At 52.9% G+C, this 11720-nt stretch overlaps 5 protein-coding genes across 5 annotated transcripts; 3 read left to right on the top strand and 2 right to left on the bottom strand.

Moving 5' to 3' along the window:
* Positions 1–117: 117 nt before the first annotated feature.
* Positions 118–2388, top strand: UMAG_10432 (uncharacterized protein; the record flags this gene model as incomplete). Its single annotated transcript, XM_011392481.1, has 1 exon — positions 118–2388. One exon carries the CDS (start codon positions 118–120, stop codon positions 2386–2388), a length of 2271 nt encoding a protein of 756 aa, XP_011390783.1.
* Positions 2389–3024: 636 nt separating this feature from the next.
* On the top strand, positions 3025–4249 carry UMAG_04288 (uncharacterized protein; the record flags this gene model as incomplete). Its single annotated transcript, XM_011392442.1, has 4 exons — positions 3025–3679; positions 3778–3803; positions 3917–4045; positions 4142–4249. The coding sequence occupies 4 exons, from the start codon at positions 3025–3027 to the stop codon at positions 4247–4249; spliced, it is 918 nt and encodes a 305-aa protein (XP_011390744.1).
* Positions 4250–4685: 436 nt separating this feature from the next.
* Positions 4686–4763, bottom strand: UMAG_12350 (putative 60S ribosomal protein L41; the record flags this gene model as incomplete). Its single annotated transcript, XM_011392519.1, has 1 exon — positions 4686–4763. The coding sequence occupies one exon, from the start codon at positions 4761–4763 to the stop codon at positions 4686–4688; it is 78 nt and encodes a 25-aa protein (XP_011390821.1).
* Positions 4764–6217: 1454 nt separating this feature from the next.
* On the bottom strand, positions 6218–6884 carry UMAG_10433 (putative DNA-directed RNA polymerase core subunit RPB6; the record flags this gene model as incomplete). Its single annotated transcript, XM_011392482.1, has 3 exons — positions 6218–6380; positions 6519–6740; positions 6853–6884. The coding sequence occupies 3 exons, from the start codon at positions 6882–6884 to the stop codon at positions 6218–6220; spliced, it is 417 nt and encodes a 138-aa protein (XP_011390784.1).
* Positions 6885–8010: 1126 nt separating this feature from the next.
* On the top strand, positions 8011–11356 carry UMAG_04290 (Chitin synthase 2; the record flags this gene model as incomplete). The annotated part of the gene is made up of 2 exons (XM_011392443.1): positions 8011–8201; positions 8323–11356. 2 exons carry the CDS (start codon positions 8011–8013, stop codon positions 11354–11356), a joined length of 3225 nt encoding a protein of 1074 aa, XP_011390745.1.
* Positions 11357–11720: the final 364 nt, after the last annotated feature.

Below are 11720 nucleotides of genomic sequence, written 5' to 3' on the forward strand. Positions count from 1 at the left end.
AAATACAACCTTGCTCGCTCGCCCCTCCTTCCGATTGAGCTCTAAACCCATCCTCTGCCAATCCTCCCCCTGCCTACTCACATCCCACTCCAAAAGCGTGGGGCGTTTCTCATGGCAATGTCGGAACAGCAATTGCAACCGCCTTTCGATGCGCACGCATCCTCCTCACCCGCCCAGATAGCACCTGTCCTTAACGTGCGCTCTGCTGCTTCCTCCTCGTCCAACTCATCCCACGCTGCGCTCATGGACGACACTCGTACCTCTCAGTCGGCAGCTGCCATCCAGCATGCCAACATTTCGCCTGATCGTCTCTTCTCCTGGCGCGACATCACCTATGATGTGCTTCTCTCCAAAGCCCGTCGCAAAGAGATCAAAATGAACGCAGCCGTACCCTCGTCTTCCGCCAAGACTGCCACGACCGAAAAGGCGGCCTCTCATGACAACGTTTCGGACGCAGAGCATGGCACCGCATCTCTCACACCCCCTCCCGACCAAGAGGCGCTCGAGGAATACAACCAAGTCTTTTCGCACCTTCCGCCGCTCGACCCCTTGAGACGACGTGTGCTCAACGGTGTCAGCGGACATGTCGAGAAAGGCGAGATGGTCGCCATTCTCGGTGCTTCGGGTGCAGGAAAGACATCGCTCCTCTCGGTGCTCTCGGCTCGTCTCGACAAGTCGTCCGACATCGCCGGAGAGGTGCTCTTCCAGGCGAATCAACGCGATCCCACCACATGGAAACGGCTCACTGGTTTCGTCGAGCAAGATGATCTCATGTTCTCTGCTCTTACCGTTCAAGAGACGCTGCAATACTCTGCCGATCTTCGTCTGCCGAAACGTCTGTACAACAGGCGTGAGCGACAACAGCGTGTTCAGGACACCATCAGCATGCTCCGACTTGACAAATGCAGGGACACGCGAATCGGCGGTCCCAATCAACGCGGTGTCTCGGGGGGTGAGCGCAAACGTGTCGCCGTCGGCACCGAGCTCGTCGCCGACGTCAGCGTGCTTCTTCTCGATGAACCCACTTCGGGCCTCGACGCTTTCGCAGCGCTCAACCTGGTCAAGAACCTCAAAGAGATCACGCGCGAGCGCGACCTCTACACGCTAATGACCATCCATCAACCATCATGGAACATGTTCAAACACTTTGACAGGGTCATTCTTCTCACTCGTGGCCAGGTTTACTACTCGGGCCCACCCACTTTGGCGCCTGCATGGTTCTCGTCGCTCGAACATAATGTTCCGGAAGGCGTCAATCCTGCCGATTTTTACATTACCATTGCGGAGAACTACGAAAAGACCAATGCAGCTGAACGACGGGTGCGCGGACTGCTGTCGTCATGGCGCGAAAAGGGGCAAGAGTTTCTAAGTGCTCAAGCCACCAAAGATCTCAGCTTGACCACCAGCAGCGATCCTGTTGGCGCCGAGCAGAAAGCTGGCTCGATGGAGCGAAAAGCGTCGCGTATCGTACCGAAATCCAGCGATGCCTCTGAACTCGCTGGTTCATGGCCCAACTCGTGGCTGCACGAACTTTGGGTGCTATCGCATCGGTGCGCTATGCTCATCTTCAAGGATCCCACCATCGTATTTGCTTCGTTTGGACAAAACATTGTGCTGCTCATCATCATCGGCTTTGCCTTTTTTCGTCTGGATTACGACCAAGGCGGTGCGCTCGCAAGGATCGGAGTTCTGTTCATTGTTCCCGTTAACGCTTCGTTTGCTGTACTCTTCCCCATTCTCGCCATCTTTCCTCTGCAACGCAACATTATGCTGCGCGAGCGATCGGCTGGAACTTATCGCATTTCGTCGTTCTATCTCTCCAAGATCATCACCGAGGTCCCCAACCAGATGCTTCAACGTCTTCTGTTTTACATTTGCGTCTACTGGATGTTGGGCTTTCGTCAATCAGCGGGCGCATTCTTTATCTGGCTTGGCATCAACCTGCTACAGGTGGCAACGGCGATCGGGTTGGGACTCGTCATCGGATGCGGTTCATCTTCGATCGAGTTGGCAAACGTTTTTGCACCCGTGATCAATGTCGTCTTTTTGCTGTTCGGTGGTAACCTGTTACCGCTCTCGTCGATTCCACCTTGGTTCATCTGGCTTCACTGGTTGTCTCCAATCACGTACACCTACTCGGCGTTGGCACAGAACGAGTTCGAGATGCTGACATTCAGTTGCAGTGCCGATTCGCAGCAGTGTTATAGCTCGGGTCAGGACGTATTGAACCAGTACGACTTGCAGAGGTTCACCATCGCCGAAAACGCTGGCTTCCTGGCGGCAATCACTGTCGTCTTTTTGGCGATTGGGTATGTTTTGCTTAGGTGGTTGGGTCGACCGAGCTTCCGCTATGTACAGCCGAAAATGTCGCTCTCGAAACAGCTTTGAAGCCTCGATTCTGCCGTTAGATATTTAGTCTCTCTAATCACGAATCACACGAATGTCAAATCACAAATGGCCGAGGTCCTTATCACGAACGCTGCAATATTTATGACGATGCATCTGGAGCCTGAAGAGCGTGTCGTTGTGTTGGAAGCCAAGCAGCCGTGTGGTTGAGACTCGAGAGACTTTTGGGTGTGAGCTAAAGATTTGCACCTCGAGAGCGTGGAGCACCGAGTGTCGCCGCTAAAGCTTGAGCTGTGTGGTGACAAACGGCAATTTCTTGCCAAAGTAAGAACCATCCGTGATATGTGCGGATGGGTTGTCAGGGTCCAAAACATATCGCCGCCGATAATTGCGCTTGGTCCAGCTGTCTTGCTGGCGCTAAGTATGGTAACAAGACGTACGTGCTAGCGTGCAGCACGAGCGGTGAGCTTCACGTTTTCACGTTTGTCATCCCAGGCGCGACTAGCTGTGTAACGAAAGCAAGCCAAGCCGAACAATCACAACAATCACGATCCGGAAAGACCATAGCAACATACGATCGGGTTTCTGCGTTGCTAACAAGCCGCGGAATATAAGAGGCTTGCTCTAGCGACAACTCTGTCGTCAACCCACCCAACGTCACACAAGCGGGTAGCTACAATGACAACCAAAGGCGGGAGCGCGATCAAGGACGATAGCAGCAGTCCGCGACGCAACCGTGCCGATCTACTGCAACCCGAGTTCGCACCGCATCCACCTGTTGAGCCTCTCGGCCACGATCTGTTGCACGGCCCTGCGCTGCAAGACCACATTGTCGTGATTCTGGGTGTCGGACCGGGACTGGGAATCTCGATCGCCCAAGTGTTTGCGCAACGCGGCTACATCACAGCTATCCTATCGCGCAGCAAGCAGCGGCTCGAAAACTGGGCTGATTCACTCCACGAAACTGCGCTTGCCTTTCGTAAGGCCAACAAGATCCCTGTACGAGCAGAAAGGCTTTCCGCAGCGTTCGCATGCGATGCACTAGACAACGATAGTATCACCACCACCATCCAGCAAGTATGCGACTATTGGCCCGATAAGAATCTCGGAACAGCTTGCTACAATGCCTCGATCCGAAAGCGCGGACCGTTCTTAGAACAGAGATTGGATCAAGTCAAGGATGGTGTTCAAGGCTCGATCCTCGCCGGTTTCACTTTCGCACAGGCTACGTTGAGAAAGTTCGAGCAACACGGACACGGTGCAAACTTGATCGTGACTGGCGCTACGTCGTCGACCAGAGGTAGAGAAGGGTTTGCTGGATTCGCAGCTAGTAGTGAGTGGACCCATTGCTCAGGGCATGTAGTTGCTCTGGCCCCTAGTCAAGATGCTGACCCGCTTGCGAGCCTCTTGTTCGCCGGTCTAACTTTGCAGAATCCGGCCTCCGAGCGCTCTGCCAGGTACGTTTCCGTTTCTCTATCCTCCTCACCAATCACCATCGATCCACGCCACATAGCTAGTCGGTCTTGTAGAACTGCGCCTCTGACCTCCGCATTTTCGGCTTGTTCCGCAGTCGGTGGCTCGCGAATATGGTCCCAAGAACATCCACGTGAGCCACGTCATTGTCGACGGCCTCATCGAGTCCGATACCGCGCTCGAATACCTCGGCATGCCCAAAGGAAGCCGTTTCCGCGATGGCTCTGTAAGTGCAGCCACATCCATTCACCACTGCGATCAAGACTCCCACAACTGATCGCTTACCTCTCGACCCCTACTCTCTTTTTTCATATCCACACAGGCCTTGTTGCCACCTCAGATGGCAAAGACCTGGCTGTTTCTCGCTCAACAGCATCCGTCCGCATGGACTTTCGAGATGGACCTGCGTCCTGCTCGTGAGCATTGGTAGTGCGATCAAGAGTGCATGTGATCACGGAGCTGCTCAATGTAGACCGCGGTAAAAATCTCGCAAACACGTCAATGCGATGCACGAACACAGACCGAATAAAATGCCTCTTCGAGATCATCATGAAAGAAAGAAAGTGTTGAAAACGCTTTAATTTTTTTGGGGCATGTTCTGTGCCGAGGTCGCATAGACAAGCAACGACGGTAGGACAATTTGAGGAATTTGAGATTTGTAGGTTTTGTTTGCCGATTGTTTGGGGGTCGATGAAGCTTGAGCCGAATTGGAACGTCCAACGCCAACGAGTAGACCAGCCTCAGTGAGGACATCGCTGAAGACTAGCCATTGCAGATACCGAACGCGAGAAAACCAAGTCGTTGAGTTGCTCCAGCTTTCATTAACCAGGTGTAAACGGATCACGCTTGTTGAGGAGGTGAGCCGTTTACTTGGATCGGGCGCGCATCTTTCTGCGCTTACGACGAAGTCTGCGCATACGCTTCTTCCTCCACTTGGCTCGCATGTTGACAAAGCTGTAGATGAATGATCAGGTGCAATAAGGATGCAGACAGTGTAAGCGATTGGTTCTGGTATTAGAGCTGCGAGAGAATGCTGTACTCGTGCGCTGCTGAAGATCCTTGGCGTTCAAAGATGAATCGACTAGCTGCCAGAGCTGGGGCTGATGATGGTAATGATGACCAAAAAGCTACAAAACTGGTGCCAATGCCGGGTCGCTCAACAGTGAATGCCAACATTGCTATGCTGATGCTGTTGCGTTGAAGTGATCTCCAGCAGATGTCAGTGCAATGTCAATGTTTCGAAGTACCTACCTGACTTGATCAAATGAGAGCTACTTGGTGGGAGAGAAGAGAGGAACAGCAGGTGTTCAGACGAGCTTTGTAGCGCTCACTCCATCTCTCGCTCCACACCCAGCTCAAGCTGACTCTCTGTCAATTTCGTCACTCGGCTTGGCCACCAATTATTCACTGCGGTCATAGCCAATTTAGATAATTACGAATATGCGCTTTGGTCGTCAGACTGCGAGACCAGCTGACCTCTTCCTCTTGCATGGAATTACCCTCTGGCAAAATGCCCGATCACTGTCGAGAGCGAAAAATATGATCATGTGATTCAACGTCGACCCCGGCCGAGGCTTGCCACCAATTCGAAGTTGTTAAATAAAGATATGATTTGTATAGCTTATACGGCCTAACAAAGCATCGTAGCGAGAGTTTAGATCGGGCCAGAGCTTGCTCTGAACAGCTCAAGCATTCGCGTTGCTAATTGTACGACACAAGACAGAAAGCATTTGCGTGCAACGGCCGAAAGTGAGTTACAGCAAGGTTCTGAATGACGTTCGAGTCTAGTCGGCAGGTGGCAGGGACATGTGGCTAGCCTCGGATAGGCTTGTCTCATCAACAGAAACTCCGATGAGGCCGAAGCTCGCAGCTATTACCAGATCGAGCGCTTGTAGCAGTGATGCCTGACAAGCAAGGCGACTCGTACTTCGCCAGCAACTTTATCTCATCCCGCTTTCGAAGCTGCGAAGGCACGTTCGAACCTCTGCATGTCTGTTATTCGAGATGGACGAGCCACCACGTCTCATCTTGTGGAGCCGCAGATTTCTGCGGTGTTCTCTTGCGTGCGTTCTAGCAGACCTGGTTCTGGCCCGGAGAATCGTGTGGATATGCATGCATCCACAGCATACGATCGCTTAGGGTAATGCGTTGTCTGAGAAGTAGTAAAGTACAATGTCGGAACGAAAAGACAGGGAAAGAGAGACCGAGACTCGGAGGTCATGGAGATGTTCGAAGCGGCAGCATCGCGGCACAATGTTGTACAACGCACATGCGTAGCAAGAGCCAGAACGAGTTGAGTTTGCAGGTATAGATGGGTTCGAATGGAGGCTAACTCCAGCGTCATGGCATGCACAGGCAATGCGATCAGTGACGAGCTGTTTTGACCGAGAGAAATGCATTACTCGCTGACGATGAGCTCACTGACCGTCCAGTCCTCGTAACTACCATCTGGAAGATATCTTCTGACGACAAGAGGGATCTTTTTGGCGGCAAGCTCCTTCATGGCAATCTCCAATGGGTCCGTCTCGCCTTCGGTAGGCACAAGTACGGGTGCGTTCATGCTGAAATGCCATCAAACATAGGAACAAGGATCGTCAGCTTGGTGGCTGAAAACACTGATGGTGATTCACCTAAACTGGCTAGCACACCAGCCCATTCTGGTAAAGGGTGGGGTTGAGACGCGGCACGGTGAAACTTACGAAATCTGAAGAGCACGCGTACCAAGAATCCTGGCTCGCTCGTACTTGGTCATGTAGGGTGTCGTGATACGTTCGGCATTGGCTTGACCAGCCATCGAGGTGGAAGGATCGCCACCTGCAGAAGAGTGGACGATACCATTGGCAGCGCCATCCGCGCCATCGTCAAATTGTTCCTCTCCGAGATCATCGCCATCGTAGACTGGCTCCTCGTCGTCATAAAAGCTGCGGTAGAACAAGAATCAAGAAGCATCAAAGCATGTATTATGTCAGATTGCCGACTTGTGTGCACTCATTAAGCCGATGTTGAGACAAGGGAGAACCTGAAGCAACTTACGTCTCCTCTCCACCGTCCTCGCGATCTGACATGATGTACAATAGAAGCCAAGTATTCGATAGCGGATCCGTCTGTAATACTTCTGACTTGCTGAGTCCGAATCGATTCGCGTACAAACTGAGCTATGGCGCTTCGAGCTTGCGTCTCTAGATCTGAGGGTAGCGACAGGGATATGTTTGTAGCCTGCCGGAGCAATCGTATCGAGATTGTTGGACAGCGGCGAAGGTGCAAGCTGGTTCGACGACGAAGAAGAACCAAAAAAGAAGAGCGCCGAGAGCCGAAATTGTGACGTGTGGAGAAAACGCGTCGTGGATCTGATCGAGTGGCCAAATGCGAATCGGGAGATGTAATTTGAAGCAACCCTTATGATCGATCTGCAAACATCCGTGTGTTCACGATTGCAGAACGAAATGATCTGACATTCAGTCTCTAATCGCAAATCATCACGCAGCACGTACTGTATGACTCACGACTTGCGGTTGCTACTTGTGACTGACGGCGAGTCGAGTGATGTTCTCTCTCAAAATCGCAAATCGTGAATCGTTCAAGACCCGATGGATGCACTCGTGACTTTGCGTGCTGGCATTCCCGATTCACAATTATTCACAATAGTTAACTTAATTATTAAATCTTGATTCGGAGCTGCGAGTAGTGACTTCTACTCGCGTGCGACTGAGAAAGGAACACGGAAGGGTCTGTGACGTGTGACGGGTGAGAGCATGCAAGGACCGACCCAAGCACACACTTCCGAGCATCCAAGCGTTCAAGCATTATTCAATCAAGCATGCTGTTGGTCTTGTGCACGACTCGTGACTTCTGATGCAGACCTGTGTGACAGACAGCACAGCTGCAGGGTTGGCACAGATCGTCACCGTTCGCTGTTCACTGCCGATAGTCATGTTCTCGTTCAGTCATTCTCTCTCTCTCTCTCCCTCCCTCTCTCCCATCAGGATAGGCCTGGTCTGTGACAGGATAAAGGAACGCCTACATCTCGATGCCTAGCTACTCAGTCATCTCTCCTTGACCTTCATCACGCCGGCCTCATCTTCCCTTCATCTCCATCGTCAAGGCTCGACCCGTCTCCTTTATCCGCGCGCGCGTCCACCAGAAACAAGCCCCTGACACTGCAGCCCTGTGCGCCAAACACAGCTGCAAGTCATGAGCCACTACCATCGCCAGGGCGGCCCTGGTCAGCCCCACGATTCCTACGAAGACCAACAACAACCGTATTACACCGACCAAGCTCATTCCGGATACGATCATCATTCATACCATCAGCAGCAGCTCTATCATGCTGCTTACGACGCCGCACAGCCCGAGTATCAGGCCGCTCCTGTCAAGCCACAGAGGTGAGTCCTGTTTCTACCCGTAGCACACGCTCTGCATATCATCGTTGCTTTTCTCACTGCGAATCCCAAGTTTGATTCATCCGTCTAACCCACCTTTGCTTCATCTCACTCCGCACAACAGGCAACCATCCAGAATCAGATCCAATTCGTCAGGTAGTCGCTCTGTATCCCACACTCCTGCCGCTTACACCAACCAAGGCATACCTCCCGTTCCCTCAAACCTCTCTGCAGCTCGACAACGCTCCGATCCAAGCCAAGCGCTTCCTCCATCTTCCTCTTCCTACGCTCAGGACGCCTTTTCGCGGCCTTCTTATTCTTCCCATCGGAACGCACCAAACGCACCAAATAGCAATCATCCAAGTCGTTGGGATCCCAACGCCTCCTACGACACAGCTCCCACCGCGCCGCTCTACGATCCTGCCCCACTTCCTGGTTCCGGTCAGCTCGACGCCGATCCCTCTCAACACAGCATCGATCTAGGCGTGCGCGAGCCCTTGTATGACGACCAAGTCATGCAGCAGCATTACCCTTACGGCGGTGCAGCCGCATTCCAGCGTTCCGACAGCTACCAGTCCGGCAGGCCCGGCGCAGGTGGCTACCACTCTATAGATGACGAAAAGAGCATTCACTCGAAGCACAGCAACCAACCACCTGGTGCTTGGAACGCTGGCGCTCCCTCCATGCCCTACAACAACATGCCTACTTCTCACTCCACGATTCAGATGGCTCAGCCAGCCTACCCACCCAGCCCCTACGGCGAGTATGAGATGCACGCCACAGGCATGCCCGAGCCAAACATGTCCATCGCAGGGCTTGGCGCGCCTGGTGCGCTCATCGCTGCCGCACCCATGCCCGGTATGCAACATCACGACTCGACCTATTCTCGCGAGAATCGCGAACGCATCATGCGCAAGCGCACCGTCAAGCGCATCCCTCTCCAAGACGGCAACCTCGTCCTCGACATTCCCGTCGCCAGCAGTATCAGCAAATCCACCACCAACAATCCCGAGTTCCGCGAGATGCGCTATCAGGCCTGCACCTCGGACCCGGATCGCTTCATCGAGGAGAAGTACACGCTTCGTCCCTGGCTGTACGGCAGGGAGACTGAGATGGCCATCGTGCTCACCTGCTACAACGAAGACGACGTGCTATTCGCCAGAACCATGGGCGGTGTCATCAAGAACATTGCCCACCTCTGCAGCCGCACACGCTCCAAGACGTGGGGTCCCGACGCATGGAAAAAAGTGGTCGTCATCATTGTAGCTGACGGACGCAAAAAGGCCAACGAGCGCATGCTCAAGGCGCTCGGCTTGATGGGCTGCTACAACGAAGGTGTCATGAAGGATCACGTCCTGAAAAAACCCGTCGAGGCTCACATCTTTGAGTACACCACTCGCGTCCAAATCACCGAGAAGGGGGAGGTCAAAGTAACGCCTTGTCCAATCCAGGTCGTCTTCTGCCTCAAGGAACAAAACAAGAAGAAGCTCAACAGTCATCGATGGTATTTCAACGCCTTTTGCCAGATGCTCAAACCCAACGTCTGCATCCTCCTGGACGTAGGCACCAAACCGACGGGCACGAGCATATACGAATTGTGGAAGTCGTTCGACAAACATCACCGTGTTGGCGGTGCCTGTGGCGAGATCTGTGTCGACACGGGACGTGGCTGCACCGCGCTCTTCAATCCGCTCGTCGCCTCACAAAACTTCGAGTACAAGATGTCCAACATCCTCGACAAACCCACCGAGTCGGTCTTTGGCTTTATCTCGGTGCTTCCCGGTGCGTTCTCGGCCTATCGATACAAGGCACTCCTTGGCCGGCCTCTGGAGATGTACTTCAAGGGCGAGAAGCTGCACTCGGGCGAAGGGAGCAACTCGATCTTTGAGGGTAACATGTACCTTGCTGAAGATCGTATTCTTTGCTTTGAGCTCGTCACCAAAGAGCGCGAAGGATGGCTTCTACGATATGTCAAGTCGGCCAAAGCTTACACCGACGTTCCCGACAGGGTGCCCGAATTCATTTCTCAGCGTCGACGCTGGCTCAACGGTTCGCTCTTTGCCTCGTACTATGCAGTGTGGCACTGGTACCGCATCTTTACATCTGGCCAGCCCTTCCTTCGCAAGCTCTGGCTGCTCTTCCAGGTCATTTACAATCTCGTCCTGCTTGTGTTCAGTTGGTTCGGCATCGCCAACTTCTTCCTTGCCTTTTACTTCTTGCTCAGCGCATCGACCAGTACCGAAGGTAGCGATCCATTCGGCGGCCAGGGCGCTGCTATTGTCGAGATTTTTCAAAACATTTTCATTGCTATGGTCATCGTCGTGCTCGTTTGTTCGCTGGGCAACCGGCCTCAAGGTTCCAACTTTGCATATACGTCCGCCATCATCATCTTTGCGCTCATCATGGGACTCGCTTTGTATGCAGCTGGCTACACCATCTATTTGGCGTTGGATGCAGCTGGACTCACACATACCAACGGGTGGCGCGTCGACAATCTCGAGACACTGTTCAAGACCTCGGGATTCCGAGATATCGTCATTTCGCTCGCGGCGACCTACGTCATGTGGTTGCTATGCTCCTTGTTGCACCTCGAGCCTTGGCACATGCTAACATCTTTCGTACAATATCTCTTCTTGACCCCGACCTACGTTATCATCTTATCCATGTATTCCATGTGCAACACCAACGATCTCTCTTGGGGCACCAAACAGTCGAACGGTCCGGCGACCGACTTGGGCGGTGCTACGGGCTGCAACTCGAAGCAGGACGGCAAGGGCGAAATGGTCGATGTCAAAATCCCCACTTCAGCTGCCGACGCCGAAGAGCTGTGGACGCACTACCGACAGACGCTCTCACAGCCCACTGTCGAGGTTAAGCAGAAGCGCGACAAGGCAACGCGACAGGAAGATCACGCCAAGAACTTCCGTACCAACCTGGTGCTCATCTGGATGTGCACCAACGCCTTGGTCGTCATTATCTTCACCAGCACGTGGTGGAACAAGTACGTGCGTAATCACATTTACGCAGGGGCAGTTCGCAGGGGCGAGCCTGTGATCAATCCGTATCAGTCGGCGATCTTCTGGTCGACCGCTGGACTGTCAGCTGTACGCTTTGTTGGCAGCATCACTTTCTTATTATTGCGCCTCTTCGGACACTGAGTGGGCCCGACCTGGTTTGCCCAATCGCCCTTCGATCATTCTAGTAATATTATCAGACTTGTCTTCCTTCAACTGGCGTGCTTCTCATTATACCGTGTAAAATAAAATATCGCTCATTCATCGTTACATTCACGATTGCTTATGTCGATCGACCGTGTCGCCGGAAAGGGCTGTGCCTTCCTTCACCTACAGTATGTCTTCTTCAGATGACCAACTGAGAGTCGCAGTCATCCAGACATGGGCAGCACTCTGCAAAAAAAAAAACTCCCCGGTATTAATCACGAATCACGAATGTTTGACCAGAAAAAAATCCCCTTGTAAAATCAAAACGGAAAATGGAAAAGAAATCCGTATAAAGTCCAGC

The sequence above is a fragment of the Mycosarcoma maydis genome, chromosome 12, assembly GCF_000328475.2.
Source record: "Mycosarcoma maydis chromosome 12, whole genome shotgun sequence".
Classification (NCBI taxonomy): domain Eukaryota; kingdom Fungi; phylum Basidiomycota; class Ustilaginomycetes; order Ustilaginales; genus Mycosarcoma; species Mycosarcoma maydis.